General features: G+C 37.2%; 2 protein-coding genes across 2 annotated transcripts in view; one reads left to right on the top strand and one right to left on the bottom strand.

The window, feature by feature from the left end:
• Positions 1–2,442: 2,442 nt before the first annotated feature.
• Positions 2,443–8,536, top strand: LOC134662672 (uncharacterized). Its single transcript, XM_063518944.1, has 3 exons — positions 2,443–3,028; positions 4,122–4,445; positions 8,514–8,536. Exons 1-3 carry the CDS (start codon positions 2,443–2,445, stop codon positions 8,534–8,536), a joined length of 933 nt encoding a protein of 310 aa, XP_063375014.1.
• Positions 8,537–9,008: 472 nt separating this feature from the next.
• LOC134662497 (nose resistant to fluoxetine protein 6-like) overlaps positions 9,009–27,232 on the bottom strand; it is a 36,338-nt gene continuing 18,114 nt past the window's right edge. Inside the window, exons 2-12 of the mRNA XM_063518744.1 lie at positions 19,900–20,072; positions 18,097–18,290; positions 16,475–16,757; positions 14,272–14,435; positions 12,811–12,979; positions 12,490–12,683; positions 12,217–12,342; positions 11,361–11,566; positions 10,600–10,742; positions 9,508–9,619; positions 9,009–9,194 (exon numbers count right to left, since the gene is read on the bottom strand). Coding sequence (XP_063374814.1) covers positions 9,109–9,194; positions 9,508–9,619; positions 10,600–10,742; positions 11,361–11,566; positions 12,217–12,342; positions 12,490–12,683; positions 12,811–12,979; positions 14,272–14,435; positions 16,475–16,757; positions 18,097–18,290; positions 19,900–20,072 — 1,850 coding nt within the window. The 3' untranslated portion in view covers positions 9,009–9,108. The remainder of the gene's footprint in view (positions 9,195–9,507; positions 9,620–10,599; positions 10,743–11,360; positions 11,567–12,216; positions 12,343–12,489; positions 12,684–12,810; positions 12,980–14,271; positions 14,436–16,474; positions 16,758–18,096; positions 18,291–19,899; positions 20,073–27,232) is intronic.

Here is a 27,232-nt window from a genome sequence, read left to right as displayed (position 1 = left end):
TATTATAATTTTATTGGTACATTTCTTTTTAAAAAACCTAATTTGAGCAAATATAAGTACTATAAGATAACATGAACATTATTAACCTTTTGGACGCCAAAGACGTATTAATCGGTCATAGACCACAGAGCAACATAGACCTAGGTGCATATGCATAAAGTTTAATTTCAGTTTTGACACTTCGGTGACGTGGCGTCTGAGAGACAGCTTTTGTGTTTGACGCGGCGTCGAAAAGGTTAATATGTATTTATACAGAAAATGGTTAGACAACACTTTCATGAGTAAGTAGACATTTTTAAACGAAGTCGAGACGTAGCCTTCTTCACATAGCTTTGCATCATTTTGTTGTCGTATAAAAATATTCAATCATTATCAAACTTTACAGGTGTAAATATAAACAACAAATATTATATTAGCCTTATAATATGAACAAAATATCAGGTAGGTATGGCAAAATGTAGCATTTTTTGTTTCAATGTACCTACCTACATTATACATTTGATAATATATTTCATTTATTCATTCATTCACAATAGGTAGGTATACATTGTGTTTGAATAACAGATATTATTATGTATACCTATACCTATGTATATACCTATTTATATACCGATATATAGAATAAGGCAGGACTTAGGATGAATAAACTGACAGGTTAGGTATTTTCTATAAAAAAAAAATCTATGTGATATAGTTAATTTTGGGAAACCTTCAAAAAACAATTTTATCCAGCGGGGCAATGCGGCCAGCCTTCTACCGAGCGACTACGACTTACGCCAAATATTAAATTTTATTTATAAGTTTCTCATTTAAGTTTTATTATGTTTTCTAATAAATAAAGTCATTTATAACAATACCTACATAAAAAATAGCATACCTGCTCCTTACATAATTGTAGAAGAATCTAGGTATGTAATAAAACATCCCAAACAAACCTTGTATAGAAAAACATAGTTTAGCGCGACAGGCGGCCTTAAATCGACTTTTGCGGTCGTGTATGAGGAAATAATGAATATTCATGAGAACCCTAGGGGAGGGTTCCGTAAGAAATTGTCAACGTAATGGGAATTAGAGGGTGATTTACGACAGATATTCTTAACTCAGTCACTATACTGTTACAGCCCTTCATTAAGTATGGATAAGATGGCACTATAGTTTAGATTTTAGTTAAACGATGTAACTATTGTGTAGACGCGTCAAAAATATTTATTTACTACCTATATAATAAAATATCCACCTGTACTATATGCCCAAGTTAACATATTAACAGTAACTATACGTTACTGCCTGCGACATAAATATGCGACGCACGTAATTGTATAAATAGCATGTAAGCAATAATAGCCTATAAATATATGTGTTAAGTTTAGATTTAGGCTCTCTATACTTGGATACCGAGAATACAACACAACTTCGGTAATGTTTGGTTTTACTTAAACTCCATTTCGACCCTCCGACCACCAAGTCATCTCATGGCGACCCATACCAGAAGAGAACCAGGAAAGTGAAGAATACCACGGCGCACCGCATACGAGAATGAAGATAGAAGTCAAGGCAAGAAGATCACCCTAATGAAGATTCAAGTTGAAGAACCTATTTTTCAAGAAAGAAACTTCCTGCGCATTTTCAAGAAAGAACCTTCCTATTAGAACAGAACCCTCCCACGCATTTTGAAAACGAAAGAGAAGAAAGAAAAAGATGACCAAGAAACAAAACTCAAATTAAGAAGAGACGAAGAAGGAAGAAAGAAGAGCGTTGTCCAGGGTTATCCCGGCTCGCAATTCAAGAGGTGTCCAGGGTTATCCCGGCCCACATCAAGAGGTGTCCAGGGTTATCCCGGCCCATGCTCGAGGGAGTCCAGGGTTAGCCCGGCCCGTCATCGTCGTCGGAGCAGAGGCAGCCACATGCAGCGTCAGCGAGTGCCACATGGAGGTGCCAGCTCGCCAGCGGCGTCACGCGACCGCCCGCCCGTGCCAGCGCGGAATGCAGCGTCGACATAACCTACTTACGGGAGTACATTGCCCGCTACCAATGTAAGTTAGATATAACTTTATTATTATGTTTTATTATTTCGTCACGATATTTAGCGAATGATAGGTATCCTAATTTTAGCCATTGTATGTAATTAATTGTAGCCGCGAATTTATTATGCTAGCCGAATTACAGTCCATACGCGACAGATTAAATAAATTAAGAGAAGATATTGTAAAGTTAGGTCCAGAGAGGCGACGGAAAGAAATAGGTAGGAAGAAATTAGACGAATCGAACGAACTGCATAACCGTGCGGCGGATATTGTGTCTCAGTTACAGGAGCAAAAGGCAAACTTTGTGCCTTCGGAAATAGAGTTAGCTAATAAGCATATAAACGATATTATCGAGACTTACAGTAGGATAAAAATAGCATTACAATTTTTCGATACGGAATCTCAAACAGAGGTAAAAATGGCTAAGCCCAGTTTTGATGTCAAGACGGCCATCGCCTTGTTGCCCGTCATGACGGGGCAGGAGGATACCACTAAGCAGTTGATAGACGGCATTATAATGTACAGTTCCATTATTAATAGCGAAACTCAACAGGTTTTAATAGAGTTCGTCCTGAAAACAAGACTCTCGTCTAGCGCTAAGCTCAGATTAAAGACGTCATATACTAACGTAGAATTACTTATCGCGGATATGCGTACATTCTTACTACCTAAAAAATCGTCCGAATCGATTCAGGCTCAACTGTACAGAGCTAGGCAAGGTAGGAGAACTATAGAGGCATTCGGAGCCGAGATCGAGGATCTTTTTGTCAATCTGACCATATCCCAGGCCGACGGTAACGATAGCAGGTACGATATACTTCGTCCACTGAACGAGAGATCAGCCATTAAACGGTTTGCAGACGGTTTAGCGGATCCCAAGTTAAGTACCATAATATCATCTAGGCAATTTACGTCATTGCCCGAAGCGATAAGGACGGCCATCGACGAGCACAGCTCATCACCACAGCAGGAGCAGATCCTACATTACGGGCGCAACCATTATCGTAATAATTACGGGAACCGGAACGCCCACTCCGCACGTTATAATAGGGGTCAACCTTTTAACACGCAAAGAAATACATTCGGGACACGATATTATTCTAGCAATAACCGTAGCGTAGGTATTTCGCAACACGTCCCGACAAATAGAGGCAAACGACCTAACAATTTCGCTGACAGTGCAGCTACAGTTCGCCGACCTGCGCGCGCGCCCGCTCGCCCGAATACGCGTGCGCAGCACATACAACCGTCACACGATGATGAAAAACCTATCAGGCAGTTTTTTCGTGACTAATATGAATAGCGCAATATTTAGTTATAATAAAGATAATTATAGCACAGTAACTTGTAGTGTAGGTAATGGATATAAGTTAAAGCTCCTGGCCGACAGCGGAGCAGCCCTGTGTGCTATTAGATACGAATATTTACAAAACAAACCCGATCTTTTTAAACAAATACAAGGATATAGCATTACCATTAATGGAGTATGTGGAGATTTAACTTCAGAGGGATATATATATTTAGAATTAGACTTTAACGGTTTCATTTGCGAAGAAAAGTTTCATGTTTTTAAGAATTTGCAATGCTCAGCCCAAGCAATTTTAGGAGAAGAATTTTTCAAACGTTATGATGCAGACATAAGTTATAAACGCAATGCATTAATTTTAGAGGACCGAGGTCAGTCCGTATCGATACCTATGCAAGTACATTCAAAGAATACGTATGTCCATAATATACCTCCGCGATGCGAAGTTATGACTCACATTACGTCACAACTAGACGATGATTGCGTAGTACTAGCCGAGGAAATGCAAGAAGGCGTTTTTGTAGCAGGTGTTATTTCAAGACCAGACAAAGGTCAGATACCCGTACGGATATTGAATACAACTGATAAGCCAGTTACTTTAGATTTATCAAAGTTAAAAGTAAACAGATTATGTAATTTTGATATTTGCAATTTTGACTCAAGGAGAATTAGCGTCAATAGAGTAAAAACCTTATTAGATCTTTTAAATTTACACACTTATTTAAACACAGAGGAACAGTTAAGTATAGAACAAATTTGCGCAAAATACGCAGATGTTTTCCATCTGCCAGGCGACAAGCTTACTACAACAAACTTGCTGGAGCACAAAATTAACTTAAAAGAAAATGCCAGCCCAGTATACGTAAAACCTTACAGGATACCACATGCCTTACGCAAAGAACTCCAAACTCAGATCCAAGATATGCTAGACAACGACATAATTGAAGAGACTACTTCCGAGTGGTCCAGTCCAGTTTTGCTTGTTCCCAAAAAGAGTGATAAGTTAGGAGAAAAGAAATGGAGATTGGTTGTCGACTATAGGCAACTAAATAATAAAATACAGGATGATAAATTCCCATTGCCCAACATAACAGAAATATTAGATTCCCTAGCAGGTAGCATATATTTTTCAAAGCTCGATCTTTCCCAAGGTTATTACCAACTAGCTTTAGACAAGGAATCCCGGAAATACACCGCGTTTACGACCGATAAAATGTATTCAATGAAGAGATGTCCCATGGGGCTCCGAACAAGCGGTAGTGTTTTCTCAAGGCTTATGACCATAGCCATGTCCGGATTAAATTACAAACAATGTTTTATATACTTAGACGATTGTATTGTCATAGGAAAATCCATGACGTCACATAACCATAACCTTACTCAAGTTTTAGAACGTTTGAGGAGCGCGAATCTTAAACTAAATCCATTAAAATGCGAATTTTTACGTAAAGAGATAATGTATTTAGGACACAAAATAACTTCAAAAGGAGTAGAGCCCGACCCAGCGAAAGTAGATGCATTAACCAAATACCCAAGACCAACGAATACAGACGAGGTCAAAAGATTCGTAGCATTTGCCAATTACTATAGACGGTTTATTCCAAATTTCGCGAACATAGCTTATCCCTTAAATCAACTTTCCAAGAAAAACGCAGTTTTTAATTGGTCTACAGAGTGTGAAGCAGCATTTTTAAAATTAAAAAATATTCTTACTAGTCCACAAGTCTTAGATTATCCAGATTTTTCGGAAAATAACACATTTACGTTACATACAGATGCATCAAAAATAGGATTAGGGGCAGTATTATCGAATGCTAGCGGGAAGGTAGTCGCGTACGCAAGTCGAAATCTTAAGCCAGCCGAAACGCGATACCCAATCATAGATTTGGAATTACTTGCCATAGTTTGGTCGACAAGACATTTTAGACCCTATCTCTTCGGGAAAAAGTTTAAAATTGTCACCGACCATAAACCATTGATTTATCTTTTTGGAATGACTGATCCTTCGAGTAGATTAACCAAATTTAGGTTGTATTTAGAAGAATTTAATTTTGATATTGAGTACATTCCGGGGCGAAACAATGTAGCTGCAGACGCATTGAGTCGTTTACCGATGAATAGTGAAGATTTAAAAAATATTAGAACAAACGTTGTATCAGTCATGACCAGAGCCCAATCACGGAAACAGCGCGCACAACAAACTTGCGATCAAGGTGACTTAGCGACAGATGTACCCGCAAACGATAGGCTTGATCAACCTAGAGTTGTGGAAATCATCAAAGCACCAAAAAATTGTATTGAACTCATATTAAGTTCCAATTATAAGTTAAGTAAGACATGTCAAAATAAAATAATGAGTAGTAAAGGAAATTTTGAGTACGTACCAAGCAAATCATGCATATATCTAACATCCCGATCGTTATCTACCGTAGGCGTGTTAGCGAGGGAATTAGAAGAATTTTGCAAGAAGCAATGCATAAATGAAGTTATAATAATAAAAGATAAACGAAATGCGCAAGAAATAAATGAATTTTTAGCTAGCTACAAATGTGATATTCCTAGGATCCTTGTAACAAAAGGTGTTACGAAAGTATACGATAAAGAGGAAATAAGAGTTATTTTGAACGATTTCCATCTATTACCCACGAGTGGCCACGCGGGGGTTAATAGAATGTTAAACAATATAAGACGTCATTACTTCTGGCCAAGAATGAGCCACGATGTATACGAATACGTAAAGAAATGTGCACATTGTCAACACAACAAACACACTAATAAATACACTAAGGAACCAATGATGATAACTACAACACCAAGCTCATCCTTCGAAAGAGTTTCTTTAGATATTCTAGGACCTTTAGAAGTAGATAATTATAACTATAAGTACGTATTAACAATTCAGTGTGAACTGACTAAGTTCGTCGAAGCATACCCTTTAGAGAGGAAAGACACCGAGTCTGTAAGCAAAGCATTTGTAAATAATTTTATTTTAAGATATGGCGTACCAAGCGACATCATAACGGATCAAGGTACCGAATTTATGTCCAGTGTATTTAGCGATATTTGTAGATTATTAGGTATAAATAAGCTACACTCGACTGCTTATCACCACGAAACTATAGGAGCACTCGAGAACACGCACAAGAACCTAGGAGCTTACCTTAGGATACAATGTAGTAATAACCGCACAGACTGGAGTACCTGGTTAAGCTATTGGTGTTTTTCGTATAATACCACCGTACATACCGAGACGCAATATACGCCATTCGAATTATCGTTGTCAAAAACACTGTCGTTTACCGAATAATTTAATTTCTTCTGTCGACCCTCTCTATAATTATGATAGTTATACTAAAGAATTTAAGTATAGGTTACAAAGAGCTCAGTCAGAAGCTAGAAATAATTTAATGTCTAGTAAAGTAAATAGAAAATTAATGTATGATAAGAAAATGAATTCTGTACAATATAAACCAGGAGACTTAATACTTTTAAAAAATCAAGTAGGCGATAAATTAGACTCCATTTATAACGGACCTTACAAGGTCATAGAAGATATGTCACCGAATGTTAAGATATTAAAAAATAATCAGGTTTATATAACTCATAAAAATAACACTAAGATGTATTTTGAAACAAAGTAATAACTAGTTTATTATTATATTCAATTTATAATTAGAAAAAAAAATGTAAATGCAACTGCGTGTGTCACATTTTTTTTTCTCCTTTGTGGGGGTGAAGAGTAACTTTCCAGGGAGGTGTACTATATGCCCAAGTTAACATATTAACAGTAACTATACGTTACTGCCTGCGACATAAATATGCGACGCACGTAATTGTATAAATAGCATGTAAGCAATAATAGCCTATAAATATATGTGTTAAGTTTAGATTTAGGCTCTCTATACTTGGATACCGAGAATACAACACAACTTCGGTAATGTTTGGTTTTACTTAAACTCCATTTCGACCCTCCGACCACCAAGTCATCTCACACCTTTAAAGAAGAAACTCCCATTATATCATTACATAATTTTTCAATAGTTATCGAAATGGACACCTTTAGCATTCGTAAACTATCGGTTAACTAAAGAGTAACGTCATTTTGTCATTTTAAAATTTTCGTTCAATCGCCTTATATGAGTCAGAAAAATCAGTGTTCCAAATGATTAGGTACTACCCCCGATTTTATGTGCAAGTATGTAAATAAATAAATTAAAAAGGACAATGTTCGTAGAACACAATAGTCATTAGGTACTTACGTATGAGTACTAGGTTACAGAATGCTGTCTAAAAGTACCATTCCTTATGTGTATATAAGCCTACACCTCGATTCTTACATAATATTTACGTGTTTCATTTGGTAGAAATACTTTCGCTTGTAAGTAGCATTTTACTTGTTCCTCTTTGGATCCAATGTGTATTATTTACTATCAAATGAAACCAAAGTATAGATCTAGTCTTCACTTACAGTTTGCACACGAGCCTCGACCATTTTGGATAAAAGGTAGCGGGTGCCTCTGCCCGCGCCGCGCAACAACAGCAAAAATGTAGGGCGCAGGTAGGGTTTGCACGACGGATCCGAAATGTATGGGAATATCTGCGGATCCGGATCCAGATCCGGATTGCAAACCCTAGGCGCAGGCAAACCGGCCCTTAAAATTCCTCGGAGCTCATATGCCGACTATAAGATATTAGCTAATAATAATACCTTTTCATTTTAAAACAAAGGTAACAAATTTTACTACCAGTAATTTACATAAAATGAGCTTCGGATTGGTTTGCATCCAATCACCGTATAAAAATATAAAATACCAGTTACATAATTCATAGTATAAAGCTTAGCCAAAGTCCTTCTTTTCAATGGTAAAATTTTTCATAATTTATTAATTGAATTCAAGTCCTTCTTGTATTTAATTTAATTTATGTAATTTATTTTATAAACTAGCAGCTCTTGGAAAGCTGTTTTGAAATTAGTAACATAATGTAAAGTTTTGGTAATTCATGAGGTTATTTACTTAAGGTTCATAAATTTCATTAATGCTGTTCAAATATAATTTAATTAACATTTTTAATTTTTTTATTTTTGTAACTCTATACCTACACACTATACCTAATATTTTGTAAATATGCAAGAAGGGCTTTACTTAAGCATTCTACCTATATCTACATAACGTCTTTTTCAGGCGCCAAAAGCGCCGCGACATGAGACAACCTAATTTATTTAGGTACCTTTTAACTTAACATTACTTGCAAATCGATCGGCAAAACTCATTTACAGGTCTCATTCAAAGTAACATTTGACTTTGACATCAATTGCCGTGCTGCTGTGCCCCGTCGTGTCATCGCGTTTGTAGCTTCTGTTAGATTAGAACTCTCACATAACTAAGGTATTTAGTCACAGACAAGACATCCTCTAGACTGAGCATAGTAACGTTACCCCCTCTGCCACTATATACGGTAGTTTTACTCCATCTTCGAATCAAAGTGTCAGAATCCCGTGCCGTGATTGGTCCGTGTCTTTGAACGGACCAATCACGGCACGGGATTCGCTCACCTCGTCCCCCCGCACCCCCGTATTTTTGGCAGCATCGGTTTAATGAAATAATTGCTCTAAACTCCGTCTAGAGTATTCCTAGTCTATGTATTTAGTATATTCATGATACTCTCTAGGTTTGCAGCTTACAATGTTCTGACACTTTGCTTGCAGTTTTTTCCCGGGCGCTACATTCCGTTCAGTCATTCGATTATTAATTTAATTAATATATACATTAACTAATGCTACGTTTCTAATTTGCTTTGACTAGTGTTTCTCGATATCTGGTCCTGTTGGTTTCTCATAGCGTTATCACTTAAAACTGGCCGAGCTGAAAAATAAAGAAACAAAACTCATAAAAATAAATTGAAACATTGTAAGTAAGTAGGTTACCTATTTAAAAAAATATTTGTAATTTTTGAAGAAGAGAAACGTTATGATACGTATTTAGTAATTTAGTAGGTATACGAAGTACAAAAAATAGAGCACAAACACAAAAGCAAGATACCTATTAGTACGAATTAATTTCAGGGAAAAAAACATTTTAGCATGACCAGAGTTGCATTTGTTTATGTTACGTAGAATGTTTGGGTTGTCAATAAACTATAAAGTACCTAAATGTACTATCTAGTTCAATTGCTTACCAAACATTCTGAGAAGAATTTTCTCAATTCCATGAATGGGCGACTCGAAGCTCAGGCAAAGAAGCGTAGCCAAAAAGAACGTCAGTATTATGTGGGATATGGCATTAGCCACCTGAAATAGAATAATTACGTAATTTGTAAATTATATATTATCATATATTTAACGTTATAAGTCAGTGTTTGATATTTCAGTCCATGAAATATCAAACACAGAAGGCCTAAGGGAGGAGCAGAGGGGCATAAATAGTATCTACAATTTAAGCTCCTACCTACCTACGCTACGACCATGACAGCGCCTAAACAATCACATCATGTTTGTACTTTGAAGTGCTTTCAATATACTCACTTTTAAAGAAAAAGTGAAGTCCTACGTTTCATGATTTCCGTATCTTGCCCAAACTTTTATTCAACTTTGTATATATCTAACGAAATGTCGCTCTTATCGACTCAGTAGATTTATTACGCACGTGGAAACTTTTGTATTGCGAGATGTGAGAGAGAAAACGAGTTTGGGAAATGACCAACTAAACATAATCATAAATTGATTAGGAGTTATATAATACATCCTTGTGTAGGTACCTTTTATTTATCTCCTCCTAAATTTTTGTGCTTTCTATTATTAAAGTCAAACAAAACAATTATTATAACTACATATTAAGTTAATACCCTTAATTAACTTATCTATTATATTATATACCCTATCTGTCTGGAAGAGATCGCCTACAGCGATAAAACCGCCTTTTGCTACCTACCTGTTACCTACATTGTAAATCTGTTTTTATTTTGTTTTCGTTTGTGGTGCAACAAAGAAAACTTAATTAGTAACTTCCTTACTTATATTAAAAACAACATTAGACGGAATATACTAATAGTTTTGGAGGAAAGAAAACGAGCCTTTGTGGCATTTATGTCTATGATCAAGCACGTAAAGTAACATGAACTTACTTACTTGGCTGGCGCGATGACCCAAAATGAGTCTTGGCCTTCAAGACAAGAGCCATTTTGCTCGGTCCTGGGCGGAGTCACGCCAGCTTTCGCTGACGCCGTGTTCACGGAGGTCTACCTCCAAAGTAACAAGAAGCAATATCTTACCACAGTGAAGAATGTTATATGTAGTGGATGCCTCAGCTGCCCTACATAGTACAACTCGACGACTCCATTGACGAGGTAAGCACAGAAAGTGAGCCGAGAGAGCGGTACGAGGAACTTCCATGACAGCAACTTGCCGAGATAACCTGTGAAAAGTTAAGAAACGTATTACATACTATAAATAAAAAAGAACGATTCAGTCTTTAGTTAGTCTGGTCCTCCTGTCCTGTTTAACAATGATCAATACGAGAATATGCACCCTGAAGAGTGTTTGAGCTATGTCACATACAAAACTTCACGTCCAATTCTTTCACTGTCCAGACTATCAGACTTTGGAACGTTCTCCCACTCTCTATCAGACAAGCGCAGACCAAATTCACATTCAAGCGCATGCTGCGCAAGTATTTCCTTGACAAACTTTCCCCTTTGTCAACTTAATGATTCACACTAGGTATATCAATATGTATATGTAGGTTTATTTGTATTAAGTATATGTGTAAGTGAATCAATATACTAATATTGTTTACAAATTCATTTACTTTATAGGACACTTCACCTACTTAATCATTCTGATGTAACCCATTGGTTGACTGGTAGAGAATGCCTTAAGGATTAAGTCCGCCATTTGTACATTGATGTATTGTACAATAAAGATTAAAATGAATAATCTAAACTATGTGATGTGATAAGAATTTATGTTTTCTTTGGACGTGATATATGGATGCTGGCCAATTTTACATATATTTGCTTCGTAAGGTAGTCACCTCCGTTGCCAGTAGCGCAGGCAGTGACCAGCCACCCGTTGGCGATGCCCCACGCGACCTTATGCAAGGAGATGTACGCCGCAGCCTCGATGTTGTTGTACTCGTACCAGTCCTGATAGAACAATGACACGCTGAACGTGGTCACCGTCCCGAGGATAATGCTTGTCGTCCATGCGAACACTTTGAAGATGCGAGAGAATTTGTAACTGAAAACAAAACACGTCACGTACTCTTCACCGGGCCTATAGTTCGTTTTTTTAGCATTAGAAAAAAGGTAAACAATCTTGATGTGTCTTTTAATTGAAAAATATGTTTTAAAAATAAGTCACGGCAAATATGTAAAATTTATGAATCTAATACGATCATTTATATTTTTCTGCTTTCATAAGTATAAGTGACTGATTTTTAAAAAGCGTTTTTCAATTAAAAGACATGTCAAGATCGCTTACTGTCTTTCTAATGCTAAAAAAAACGAACTATAACACGGGCGTCACATCATATTATTCACTTAATTTCATTCATGCTACTACGCTTGGCATGAGCGTTACCAATAAAATAATACACATTCCATGAAAATCTCGAGGATATTTTCATAAATGGGGTTGTAGAGTATAATATTCAACTATTTATAACGCTTTATTTAGTCAGGTATTATTGTTTAGATTGATAATTAAACAGTTGTTTTCTATCCAAAAATGTCCAATTTGATTCCTAATAAATATACTAAATTATTTATTAACGCATCAGAAAGTTAGAACTATAATAAAGATTGTGATTTTTTTATTCAAAGCTTGATTTAGGTACGATTATTTACGATTTTTAAGAACTAAAAGTGATTCAGGTATAGTTTACTCACTCTTTTTCCTGTATCCTGTGCAATATATAACCAGTAAGTAAACCCATGAAGTACGTAGTCAGTTTCATGTGGGTCTTGACATATTCCGTCTTGAAGTAGAAGTTAGATACGATGTCAGTAAATTCTCTGAAAAACATTTTTTTAAGATGTTAACGATCATACTACATTGCATATAAAATACACAATAGATACAGGTAGACAAACAAATAAGGCACCTCAGTAAGCTATTCTCAAGCTTACTATCGTTTGGTTGCTTTTTGTGCATAAACTCACTTGGCATAGAACAACAAGGTGGGATCCAGATTGTCCTTATACGTGATAACAGCAGGAATGATGACGGAAACAATAATGCTGATGGAGAGGAAGATGGGCCCAACGCGGCGCCAGCGCCACAGGCTGAAGATGAAGATAGGTGCCACGAAGAATAGCTGGGTGTCCACGGAGAGGTACCACGATTGGAACATGCACTGGAAAAGAAACGACAACTTAGCGCAGGAAACAAGCTTGTGCAAACATTTATATTTATAAAAAGGTAGAATTTTCCTATGATAGTGACTTCAGTTAAGACCAACTTCTACATAACTTGAATCTTACCAGATGATCAGTGTTGACATAGTTGTTGATATATAGAATGTTCGCCCACCAGGACGTCATGCATCGCTCCTGTTCCAGTTGCATCCTGTCTTGCCATAGAGGACCCTCTCCGATCTTCGGCAGCCACGTCATGTAGAACAGGATCACCACCATATACGCGGGAGTTACTCTAGAAAAAATACATTGAATACTCTTTTAATAAAATAAAAGCGCCTCATCGTACCATAAAAGCAGATTTACTCATTTCACCAAGGAGTTTTGGCTGAAGGGTGTCAAGTTTCGGCGGTTCTGCGGCGGATACTACGGGGTTAGGGTTGCGTAATGCATCGCAATCACAATGTGATTTTTTAGTGTTTAGTTTAAAAATATATTTTTATTAAGTTGCTTGAAATAAAGATTTCATTCATTCATTAGGTGTTTGCTATGCTTCTCTTGTTAGTAATACTTCTTTTCCACATATTTGACTTAAGAAGTTGTTAGTTAATTTATACATAGAAGTATTTAAAGGAAATACTCTATCGAGTTATGAATACCTGTGGGTTTATAAAAACCCCCCTAGGGCTGTAGTAACCCGCCTTTACGGTAGGTATTCTAAGGGTAACATTCCATATCTGACCGCAGCTGCACTACTGGTACTGAACGCGTCGCTGTTACTGTCAATTTCCATAGTAAAATGAACAGTAGTGCAGCTGCGGTTGAAAATGGACTGTCACCTTAAGTATACCTAGCTGGCAACATTATTAGATATATCTAGAAGTCCAACTGGAGCTATGAGAAAGAGAAAAGTAAAATCTCAAAGAAAATAATTGTAATATAAAAGCCCGTACTTTAATTGGTTCTCAGCTTGTGCACTAAACTCGTAAATGGAACAACATTCAGGATAACTATGTACCAGTAGTTAATTGGCCGCGTGAGCGACATCAAAGGCCGCGAGCACGCGCCTGTGAGGGTTCGCCACAAAGGACTCCCATTGTTTATGTAGGCGCTCTACGTCAAACACATGTTTACACTTTTGCACCTTATTCGTTTGAAATAAGGAGAAAAGTGTTTACATTTATTTGACATGGACCTCACCTAGTTTACCGAACTATAAGTAAATTCTGAATCATGTTTTTGGGATTATGGTTACGTTTATTGTGCGTGGAATAACTAGCGCTTGTAATCGCGCTCTTTGTACTTTCTATTGTAAAATGCTTCTATTGCCTGCTACTGAAACCACAGCACAAAAAGCGAAGGTTACCTTTCTAGAGGCTTTCTAGACGTTATACACAGAAAAAAGTCTGAGATGCAAATAGAAAAAAAAAATAATGAAAAATAAATGTAAAGCATAATAAATTCGCTAGGTTACTTATAAAGGTCATTCAAAATTTTCAATACCATTTGAAATTCTTAGATCTCAAAAAGCTGAAGCGTAAAGATCCTGTTCCTGTCAAAACATTAGTCATTTGTTACAGTTCTTACCTGATGTACCGGAAGACCAATATCGGTATGACGTTGAGTCTGCCCTTCCTCTTGTCCAGCTCGATCAGCAGGAGCCGGCAGAACAGGAATGCACTCAGGAACAGGAAAGTATCCACCAGCAGGGAATTGTTTAACATGAACGCGTTCGCCGGATGACGAACCAACTGAAAGTAAAATAGGTGTTATAAATCACTGCAATAGGAATTTAATCTATCTATCGATCTATCTAATACCTTTAAATGAGAAATTATTGCATATTTATTTATTTATTTATTTATATATATATATATATTTCGGGGATCTCAGGAACGGCTCTAACGATTTCGATAAAATTTGCTATATGGGGGTTTTCGGGGGCGAAAAATCGATCTAGCTAGGTTTTATCTCTGGGAAAACACGCATTTTTGAGTTTTTATATGTTTTTCTACCCCCGTACTTTTATTTGTCATTTAAAAGGTCGTACACACACCTTTAAACCCCTATGTTATAGTTGTCAAGACAAGTCTTTAGTCTATTCCCCAAAAAAGTATTTGTGCATACACGCAGTATCTTTTTGGTACTTTTACGATACTTCGTGTAATCACCACTTAAAAAATATTGTATGAAATACATTCGTTGCCGTTAATTTTAATTGTCATCTCTGACAGATGAGTACTAACTAGTAGAAACAATAAAATTGCTTCAAAAGTCAAAAACGCGCATGTGACACCCGTAATATAGCAAGATCCATAGACTACGAACACCGCTTAGCGTTGCTTGTTAGTCTCCATAGGCTACTGTGGCCAAAATCGAGAAAAAAACTGTCCAAAATTGTAATCTAACTAAGAGCAAGTACCAGGGCCTCATGAGTTACAAGAAGGTGTCGCTGACCAACCGGCCGGCCGTGGCGCGCGGGGCGCGGTGGTCGGGTCGCGTATCTTTGCTGTATACTTTTGGTTTGTTTACCTACATATATGTCCTATATGATTCCACTTGTTTAAAGAATTATTTTTGTTGAATGAAAAATATTTGTTAAATTTACAATTTTTTTTTCAAAGTAAGTAAGTGCTTGGTCGTAGAAAAAGTATTGTATGCAACGTTGTTTAACTGAGTCAAAAAATACTCGTGGCGTCTTTATTAACAATTTTCGGCTTCGCCTCAAATTGTTACTCACGCCACTCGCCTTTTTTGACCCCTCTTAAACAACGGTTGCATAAAATACTATTTCGAGCAAAGCTCGGTCTCCCAGATATTATAGGTATATTATTATAAAATAAAACTACATCGTCGCAATATGTAAACAAATCTATTGTTGTCATTATTATATAAAGCGTGTACTTCAAAATAAATTTACAAGAATTCTTTGCCAACCAGTTTGACTGGCTAGCAGCTTAATCACTAATCGGGGTCAATGGCCCGGGTCAATAAAGGACAGACTGTAAGTAGGTACCTATATAAGTTAAGTGCCTCAACTTAGCTCACTTAGGGTTTAGGGTACGTATTATGTAAGTACCTACGCTTAATATTCGTGGCTGGTGTCATATTTTATTCACTTATTTGATTGTTTATATTTATACCGAAAAACCGAAGAAAATAAATCCATATTTTATATTAAAACACCGGCTACCTGCAAGTTAAAGTCGCGCCGCGAGGGTTCCATACCATAACGCCCATAACACAATATTCATAAAAGCCCGGCTGACATTATAGTAGAGAGAAGTCGACTTTTTCATGGAATAAATTAAAACTTGGACTTGTTGAAGTGAAAACTTCTTTAGCGGCGCTGGGCACTTTTTGAGGTGGGGAAAAAATTATAAACTCGAGACAGCGTAAGGCGATCACGTGACCGTAAGCCCCGTAAGGTGGCCACTCATAATTTAGATGGCATTTAAATCAATAAAGAAAAACTCAATGCTATTTGACATTTATGTTGCGGACTCCTTTTCAAAACCTATACTTACCTTTTTACACACTCTTTACCTATGTTCAAATAATATGACGTTGTCATGGCAGTATGTAAATAAACATGTCAATAAAAAAGTGTGATCTTATTTGAGAATGATAATAATACGAGTATATAATAAATAAATATAATACCTCCGCTAAACGTATGTATCGTGTTACCGGGCGTCGGTAACATAGTGAGGTGAGTTTTCACTTTTATCGGCACTCCCGGAGTGCAACTCGTTGTTTTTTTAAGACAAAAGAACAATTACTATCTTACCCGGTCCCATGCCTCAGCATCCATCACAGGTCCACTGGCGATAAACAAACACGCATGTCCAGCGATGATGAACACCATGGCCAGAGTCTTGATGCCCGTCACGCATTCCAAGCCCAGCGTGTGGTTCTGCTTGCATGATATCAGCTTCTTCACATTGTGGATGACGGAGAAGGAGATGACCAAATTGTGGACTACCGACGTCTTGTTGACACCCCATTTGATCTTGTAGAACTCGTAGATTGTGCTGAAGAGCAAGATGGCTGCGAAGAATAGGATCACTGCCCTGTAAATACAAATTAAATTTTCAGTTTGCTACTTACAACGAAATGTATAACCGCTTGAATCTGGAGCATTCGTACTGGAAAAGACGGTTTAGTGAGACCGGCCATAATTCTAACTCTAAACATGTTTATTTTAACGTTACTATAATGCCCGCTTATCATCAGGCGTGACATTAAAAAACTAAATATTGACGACCGGTCTGGCCTAGTGGGTAGTGACCCTGCCTGCTAAGCCGATGGTCCTGGGTTCGAATCCCGGTAAGGGCATTTATTTGTGTGATGAACACTAATATTTGTTCCGGAGTCATGGATGTTTTCTATGTATATAAGTATGTATTTATCTATATATGTATGTATATCGTCGCCTAGTACCCATAGTACAAGCTTTGCTTAGTTTGGGGCTAGGTTGATCTGTGTAAGATGTCCCCCAATATTTATTTATTTAATTTGAATGAAGTACAAGTTCAAACAGATTTTATGGTAATGGTAAGTAGCAGTATTTTCATGGTATTATGGTAATGACTAGTTTAGAATATTAAATCTTCTTTTAGGCGCACAAGGTACATACCTAAGCACTCTAATGCCTAATGTCGGTATGTACCTACCTAGTGCGCTTAAAAAAATATTTAAATTATGACAATTGATATATTTTTTTACGATTAGTATGACTGACAACTCAATGCGGATCTCTTTGTATAGAAATTTCCTTGGAGGATATAATCAAACGGAGACGCCATGTCTGTAATTTTCTGTACAAAACAGTCTGCCGATTTTTGCGGGGGAGGGGAACGTCAAATGTATGCGTAACGTAAAAATAGCCATGTCAGATAAACGTCAGTCCATACATTGTGTATGACCGTTGGCCGCCTATTTTCGACAGAGGGGAAAGCCTGTTAATGGCTACTCCGTTTAGTTGTATCCTCCAAGGAAATTTCCATACAAAAGACCCTGTTTTCATTGCATATTTGTTTTTATTGCTAATATAATATAGGTACCTACATAATGACAATGTTAGTAAAAGCGAATAAGACTAGAAAACATTAATGAATTTAAAATTGCATTATATAATTTTTTGACATCCAAGTCCTACTACACCATTCAGGAATATCTTAATGACATAATATATTCATAGTTATAAGAACTAGTTAGTAAGTACTTAGATATTAATTAATTTCATTTAAATATGATGCATGCGACACACATGACATCACACAATATTTGCATGTCTCTATGACCAAACATGTAGCTCTATTGTATTAGTAAGTATCTAAGACCTGTAACTATATACCATGTTTAAGCAAATAAAACTCTGAATCTGAATCTGAATCTGAAGATACTCACAAAAAGCCGACGTCCAAAGACGTGACGGTCAACGGTTTTCGAGAGTAGCAGTCTCTCTCGTTGACTTGAACAGTGGTCCTATTTCCGACTGTATGAGAAAGGACGCTGGACACGAAACTATTAACAGCTTTGGCGCTGCAGGCGCTGGGCACGCACACCGCCCAGCGGAGGGTCTCTCCACGGCCGGTTCGAACCTAGGAACATTGCAGTGTTAACTAATCACATAATGCGCCAGACAGTATTATTTTTGCTTGTAAAGTAAAGTAAATCTTTATTGCAAACCATGATATTACATAGATGTTACAAATTATGTTAAGTTGCACATGGACCCCGGTGGGGTGTAGCAATTTTTCTTATAACTAGCTTACACATAATTATACAAACTAAATGTTTTTCATATCGGAGGGTAATTTGTTGTAAATTTGTATGGCTTGGTAATATGGACCTTTTTTGTATATGTCTAGCACTGGTTCCGGAGGGACAATTTTATCTTTTCTACGGGCACTTTTGCTGAATTCAAACATATCGATATTGTTTCTGACGAAGGTAGCAATTTCCAGAATGTACAAAGAAGGTAGAGTCAATATGTTTAGGGTCAAAAAGTGCGGTTTGCAGGTGTCTAACTGTGGGATGTTTACTAATATTCTAATGCATTTCTTTTGGAGGATGAATAAATCGTTAGAGTCTGTACTATTTCCCCATAACAATAAACCATAGCGAAGCCAGGCCTCAGCGTATGCGTGATAGACAGATAAAGCACATGCCATGTTTGTGTTGGATTTAAGTATGCTCAAGGCGAAGAGGAAAGAAGATAATTTTGAGTTGATTTTAGCAACGTGTCTTTTCCAGTTGAGATGTGAGTCTAATGTCAATCCTAATAGATTAAATTCTGTCACTTCTTCTATGTTCAGGTCTAGTGAGAGGGTTGTCAAGTCTGTAGGTCGTTTTTGGTAAGGTCTAAATTGGATTATCTTGGTTTTGTTGGTATTTAGTAGTAAGTTGTGGTCCTGTAGCCATTCGGAGATATCATTGAAGGTTTTGTTTATATGAGAGTAGTCGCTGGAATTATTGTCATGGTTGAAAAGACAAGAGATATCGTCGGCGAATAAGATACACTTGTGATTGGATATTTTCGGGAGATCATTAAAATATATTAAAAACAGGACACATCCTAGTACGCTACCTTGGGGGATTGAGTTGTTAATTGTTTTCCATTTGGATTGGTAATTTTGTATTTGTCCCGAGTCTGTGTGATGATGTTCAATTTGTACATATTGTTGCCTATTTTCCAGGTATGATTGTAGCCAAGTGTGAGCATATCCGCGAATCCCAATATCATGTAATTTGAGTAGTAGGATGGAATGAGAAACCCTATCAATAGCTTGGCAAATTTATGGCATGAAATATTTAATCTTATCATCCATGTCCAGTTTTGTTCATGGACTGCGCCTGAAGGCGATTAATAGTGATATTTAATAGGGGTTATTTAGTTAACCACATAGTAATATTATTATTATACAAATCTTTAGATTTCATATGTTACACATTCATCTGATATTGTACTTTGTCTTTGAATACCCTTTATCAATAAAAATACTAGGTGTCGATAGGTACCTATGTACCTTACTAATAACGCTTTCAGTCTCATCACTCTTACATATTACTGTGATAGAGAGACAGATAGCGTTTCGCCGTCGTAGCGCTACCGGTTGGCATCTTGGCTAGGCACCCTGGTGTAATAAATAAGGACGTTCGCAAAGTAACGGCTGATTCATTTTTTTTAATGTCCAGTTATGTCCATACCTTTTTCGCTTTGTGCTTCTTCGGCCACTTGATGGTTGCCAAACAGTATTGCCCCTCGACAGTGATCCCGCCATCCGTGGAATCGTCGATGGCGACACACTCGTCAAAGTTGCCGAGGTGGTAGGACGAGCCGAACAGCAGGCCTTGAGGGGACTTTGCCGACGCGTCGAACACTGGAGATAATACGATAAAGTGATAAGTTTCTGTGTATAATATCAGTAAATACTTATAGAGCGGTAATCTGATTTCACAATTCAATGTTAAAGTTTAGGTTAAAGTTTTGATATTATTATTTTACGACCTTGACACGACTCGGCTCGTAATCGCATCATAGCAATATCGAATCCTTAACAGATTTTAAAATCAAGCACAGACAAGTCTAGACTGAGCATAGTAACGCTACCCCCTCTGCCACAAATATACGGTAGTTTTACTCCATCTTCGAGTCAAGTGTCAGAATCCCGTGCCGTGATTGGACCGTGTCTTTGAACGGACCAATCACGGCACGGGATTCGCTCACCTCGTCCCCCGCACCCCACTATTTTTGGCAGCATCGGTTTCATGAAGTAATTGCTCTAAACTCCGTCTAGAGGATTCCTAGTCTATGAAATCAAGAAACCACTCCTGTAGATCTACAAAAAATACTTTAATGTAAAAAATACCTATTATCAAATATACTAGCTTAAGACCTCTACATACTTACTACCTACGTATGTAAATTATTTTATTGACCGTACGTACCAGCTACTCGCTCTAATTTTCATGTCAAAATTAATGATATTTCCGAATGTTGTTTTAAGTAAGCACCTACAATGAGACCGTCACTTCGATTGTATACTTAGAGCGGCGGCTAGGATATATTGTACTATGACTCTACGTCTGCATTGCCACACTACGCATAAAAACCACAAGTAAAATTGGAAAATTGTAATAATTCAAATAGGCACGTCAGTAAAAGTAGTTTTCTCAAACATGCAATGAAATGTCGTCGCTCCGGGCGTTATATCAGGCTTCGAAGTATCACGTTTAGGGCGGAGCAACTCCAGAGAACTGTAAAGGAATTTCATACGAAATTGAAGGCCTAGGCCGGGAAGTAATTTTTTTTTAAATTCTAATGTAAACATGGGGTCTGTGTCCATGAACAGACTAAACAGCCGAATTATATTTTTTTTTTATATTTTTGGTGAATGAATGGTTATCGGACCAAAATATCCGTGTTAACGCCTGTTATACACGAACGTACTGATATTAAGAATACGAATCTGTATGATTCAATGTGTTGATGAATAAATTTAAAATTTTGTCTATACGTAAGTCACCAGAGACCATAGACAATATTTAAAATCCTCTGCATTTATTTTATTTATAGAAATTGAGATTCTTATTATCAGATTGTGTATAATGGCCCTAATAAGGTCTATTCGAACACTACACAGTACACACGCGAAATACGGACTTCCGTAAAAAAAAAAAAACAATTATGGCGGGATTGGAAGGAAAATTAAAAAACTTTTGTTGTGAATTTGGATTTTTATTATAAAGATTATACATTTGTTTTTTTTGAGTGGTGTATTTTTTTATTTCATTGCATGTTTGAGAAAAGCACTATACATACCTAGCCGTGAAAAGGTCTTGCCGGCTTCGTATCACTATCCGGCCTCCCTACGGTCGGCCGGCTATACCTACTCACCCGGCAAGCCCTTGTTTCCCGGCGTCTGCAGTAATGTACTATTTGTAGGACTATATATAGTTAGCAGCTGCCTGGGTTTACGGAACCTAATTTATATAAACTAATGCACATTTGCTAAATACTGTGTTTGATGATCAAATACTTGCCTACAAGTTAGTTTAGTGCTGTTTAAGTATTATGGTGTTGGACCGGACTCACTTGGACTACGTTCGAGTGCACTCTAGAAGAGTCCACACCGAATTGGCGTCACAACATGCCATGCCATGTGAGCGGCATTTTTACAGATTGCACAATGTTAACTTACTTAACTTGTCATATCCATAAAAGGAATACCGAATAAAGTTAACGTATACCTAGTATATTCTTTCATAATTCACACTGGGTGCCCAGTAATTAATTAATGGATAACCTAACCACCGACAGCCACCTTAGGTTGATCCAGAAAATGCTATTAGCATATTTAATTTAAAAACCGGCCAAGTGCGAGTCGGACTCGCGCACGGAGGGTTCCGCACCATCAACAAAAAATAGAGTAAAACAAGCAAAAAAACCGGCCAAGTGCGAGTCGGACTCGCGCACGGAGGGTTCCGCACCATCAACAAAAAATAGAGCAAAACAAGCAAAACAAACAAGCAAAAAAACGGTCACCCATCCAAGTACTGACCCCGCCCGACGTTGCTTAACTTCGGTCAAAAATCACGTTTGTTGTATGGGAGCCCCACTTAAATCTTTATTTTATTCTGTTTTTAGTATTTGTTGTTATAGCGGCAACAGAAATACATCATCTGTGAAAATTTCAACTGTCTAGCTATCACGGTTCGTGAGATACAGCCTGGTGACAGACGGACGGACGGACAGACGGACGGACGGACGGACAGCGGAGTCTTAGTAATAGGGTCCCGTTTTTACCCTTTGGGTACGGAACCCTAAAAACGGAAAATTTAGGGCCACCCCACACTAGCATTTTTTGAGCATCGGCGTCTAGTCAGCGCTATGGAAAATAACGTCACTGCGCAGTTGCGTCAACGTTGCACAGAGTAGCAGCCATAGAGTTGACTATTTCGCCTTCAAACTATTTTAATTTACCCTATATTCTGCGCTTTTGTTTGTACCTTTTTAATTTCTTATACTCCTCCTTTATGTATGCTCCCTACAATGCTTTATGTGTGCTCGGACAAAAAGAATAAGTCAGACTCAATGTTACGGAAACCATTACGTCACGTCCACGAGGACCGCAAGGACATTCCTTTGTTTAAAACAAAGAGCATTGATGGATGATCGGGAAAGTTCCCTGGTCATATATCTGGTGCAAAATTCCCATTAGATGGCGGTCATTTGCTGGTTTTTTGCTAGAGCTATATGCTTCTCGGATATTAGGTAATTTACCAGTACCTATATAATATGTGCTCATTAAAGTGATTGGAAATTGGAATGTTAAGTTACACGTATGCCATCTATCAAGGACGACTGCACTGCAGTAAACAGTACTAACTTCAAGATCGAAGGAGGCTTACGTTTATACTTTTTTTATACAAGTGATATTACATATTTTCGATTTCAGATATTTACAGCTTGTGTGCAAATGGAACAGTGAGTGATACTTAAAAACAAGTGAGAGATCTTAAAAGGCACAAAGTAAAAAAGCGTTAACCTCGGCCGGAAATTGATTCCAGTGAATTCTATCACAAATCCATTTTTTTTAAGGAAATTAATAGTACTGATTTACTTACCATTTTATAATTTTATTTAATAATTATTGAAATTACTCTGTGTAGCCTCTCTCTTGCGCTCGTTAATTGGTGCAAACGCGATGAATAGGGAGTATAATATCATGTCAAGTATCAAATCAATAACAGAATATACTCTAAAAGCAGTGAGTGACTAAAGCCCGTGGACAAAACATGTCCATTCTATTTAGCTTTATAGACTAATCCGATAGATAGGAATAAATCCGCTTTTTGAATACGCACCGCTGATACATACAAAAAAACTATTTTCGCACTTCAAAATACGAGTTTTTGCTAACTAGAGCGCTAATGCGTGACGAAATGTTTAATAATGTTTACAGGGTATGTAATCCACAACAGTAAGGGATACCTACCAGTTGTTTGTGTAATCTAACCAGTAATCTAACTCTGCACAAACTTTGAAAGATAAAATGTTTTTCACCAAATATAGACGTTATACCATACTGTCACTGCAAGCTATAATAGGAATTTAAACAAGGAACTTTATTATGACTATCTGAACCGAATCTGCAAACAATTTAAAAACGATTACTCAAAACAAATGTAAAATATAATTGATCTTCAAGAAAATTACAATAAAAAATAACTGTTATTACATAAGTATTACACAGCACATACGGATAGAAATTAAGAATATTATCTTGGGTCAGATTATATATTAAGCTTATTACTTATATACAAAAAGGGTCACAACATTACATTTTATGACGACCTATCTGTATATACGTATTTATGAATCAAAATAATCCGCGCTTTTCTTTTCAATTTTTCGGTTTTTCGATTTACGGCTGCCGACAAGGCAAAGGAGGCCGACGGATGAGAAAAATTTAAAAAGTAAAATATTTATTAGCATTAGCTCACAAAAACGAACTTTGCGCACGCTAAACGGCTAGGTAGAGGAGGAGCTTTGAAATAGTTATTTGTACAACAAGAGATCAAAGTTTCATATTTCTTCGAGTGCTTATTTTGAGTCCCGTGCAAGCGAAAGATTCTATACTAGATTCACGAGCGTAGCGAGTGAATCTAATTTAGAATCTTGAGCGTAGTAAGGGACTCAAAAGCGCACGAGATGTAAATAACTTTGATCTCGTGTAGTTCACAAAACTTTTCACCTCAGCAGTGAGAACATATTAGAGAACCCGAAAAATGTATTCCTTCTTCATCACTTACCTCTATTCACTCATGTTTTCTTAAGATATACCAACAATTAAATTTTCACCTCATCAGCTCGAACAAGGGTACTTTGCTACTTAAAAACAGTGAGCAAAATCGCATTTTGCTCACTGGGTGAGCAAAATCGCATTTTGCTCATTTTGTCTCACTCAGTGAGCAAAATGCGATTTTGCTCACTGTTTTTAAGTAGCAAAGTACCCTTGTTCGAGCTGCTGAGGTGAAAAATATATTACCTTAATGATAACCGACAAAGGAGGATTACATAGCCGCTACTATAAAGTCACTTCCAAAAATAAAGACGTATACATAATAAGACATTTTAATTTTAATCGTAGACTCTAAAGAACCACCCCCAAAAACTTTTTGTTGGGGACGTGTAGAGCATTGAGTAAAAAGTAGTAATTTTGTCAAAAATATGATTAAATCGTAAATCTAAGAGTAACTCGAAAAATACCGGTGTCAATTTATCAAGTAAGTGCATGGTGAGCTAGAAGCAGAATACGGAAAATTGCCATCCGCCGATTGCCTTATAAGACCTAAATGACATCACTATGAAGCGCGTATGAAGGCACATACACCTCTAAGGTATTTGCCAAGCATGGTCTATTAATTCACATGCTTATTCAACTAGCGTACTCATGTTAAAATAATACGTTGCTAGTCTGTAAAAAAAAATAGAATAACAACCCATAGAATACCTAAGTAGGGTAAATCGTCTATTACTGACCACCTTCCAAAAACTGGACACCTAGGTACTACATGGTACTACTAAAAATCGGCCAAGAGCATGTCAGACCATGCTCAGGGTAGGGTTCAGTAGTTACCATTCTGTCGGAATATGCTAATCGGGATCTATTAGAAGTCTCATGTAAGTAAATTACACGCATAAGGGAGTACCTCTTCGCAGCACTTTGTACGTCTTTTTACTAAGAAGAAGACTTTTTGCAAAAACGGCTGGACCGATCACGTTTGCTATAGTTTTCTTTTCATTGGAGACCCTTATTCGTTTTGAAAGACCTATCCAGCTAGGATTTAATGGGTCTTCTCAATAATACGAAAATACTTAACTACGAATACCAAATATACTCTCAAGCTTGTTATTATTTATATTAACCTAAACAAAGTATATATCCACAAGTAGGAATGGTGATACTGTTGTTATCGTTTTAAACATAATATTACTTCAACCACGCTGTCTTATGCACTTTAAGCCACATTAGTAGTCCCCGCTTGCTCGGCCTTGGCGCCCGTCGCGAATGCCTAAGCAGGCATTTGGGAGCTGGTACAAACATGGCTACTGGCAACCGTTCGAATCGAACCGTGAATTCAAATCGCACCCGCTCGCCGCGTGGTAATGACCCCAATTGTGTAATTATAATTATACGCACTTTATTGAAATCCCAGCTCTAAATGAAAACAATAATAAATATAATATTAATATTTTGAAGGGTTCTTCAAGAGAGGGTTCTTTTAAGGACCCAAAAAATAGAAACATGATACTTGACACGAAAACGTAGTTCCACATGACCTCACGCGAACATAAAAGACGCCCACTTGATAGTTTCAGGGCTCTTATCTTGTAATATAAGTACAGTTGTTCGTTTACAAGGATATAAATCATGTCTGACTCTGAAGCAGACATTTCCTGGTTGTTGTATAACTTTTCGTAATCTGATTGGCTGACACCCATTGGGATTGGTTGTGCCTTGAAACGTTAGAATTCCTGTGGTTACGCATAGGTACTCTATATTACGTACCTTTTGATATTTTGAAGGGTTTAGGAATTTTCACTAATACCTTTGTGCCTAAAATTAAATCACCTTTTACACCATTAGTCCATTACCCAGCCAGTGTTAGGTTGTAGACCTAGGTGAGTTCGAGTAAACCCCGAATACAGATTAATGTTGTTTAAATTTTCAGACTTTGCCTAATTGGCTTGAGTAATACTATTTATACCCGTGGGAACTTAAGTTCAATCAACCTTCTAACATTACCCGTAACATATATATCAAGAACTGTCAAAAGGTGTATTCAAATTCTAAAAATAAAAACAACGGGTTGCACTCCGGGAGTGCCGGCAGAAGTGAAAACTCAATGACTAGTACAAAATGTCTGTATAATTGAGGTTAACGCCATCTAGCGTTATTTCGTCGCATTACTTGAAACCCCTAAGCACATCACTATTCGTACTCGAGTTATATTAATACCAGTTAGAGGGAAACTCACTAGATGGCATTTAAATCAATAAAGAAAAACTCAATGACATTGTAACAGTTTTTCGATCAGGCCACGTGTTCGTCTTACGGTCACGTGATCTGTCGCGAGTTTAACATTTTTCCCCACCTCAAAAAGTGCACAGCGCCACTAAAGAAGTTTTCACTTCAAAAATCTGAGCGAGCAAGATGCTTGAAGAACTTGTTACAATTTATCACAAAATGACAAAGGAACGACTTTATCTATTCCACCCTCATAATGAGATTGCAGGTTTGCAGACTTCCTTTATGTCTAGGAGTTGAACTCATTGGAATTAATTGAATTTCAAAGTCTTTGATCAGAACTTGCCCATCTATTCACATTGCGTAAGCGCAGGCGGCTTGAATTCCTCAGCTAGGTCTACGTAAGTACGTAGTAGGTAAGTACCTATCACAGGCGGGTGGTAAAAAAGTTACGGGGCCATTTTCTACTAACAGGCAGCTGAGTTTTGGGAATAAAACTTATTTAT

The sequence above is a fragment of the Cydia amplana genome, chromosome 3 (genome assembly GCF_948474715.1).
Source record: "Cydia amplana chromosome 3, ilCydAmpl1.1, whole genome shotgun sequence".
In the NCBI taxonomy this organism is placed as follows: domain Eukaryota; kingdom Metazoa; phylum Arthropoda; class Insecta; order Lepidoptera; family Tortricidae; genus Cydia; species Cydia amplana.
Note: the sequence above shows the minus strand (reverse complement) of the source record. Positions and strands in the feature narration are given on the sequence as shown.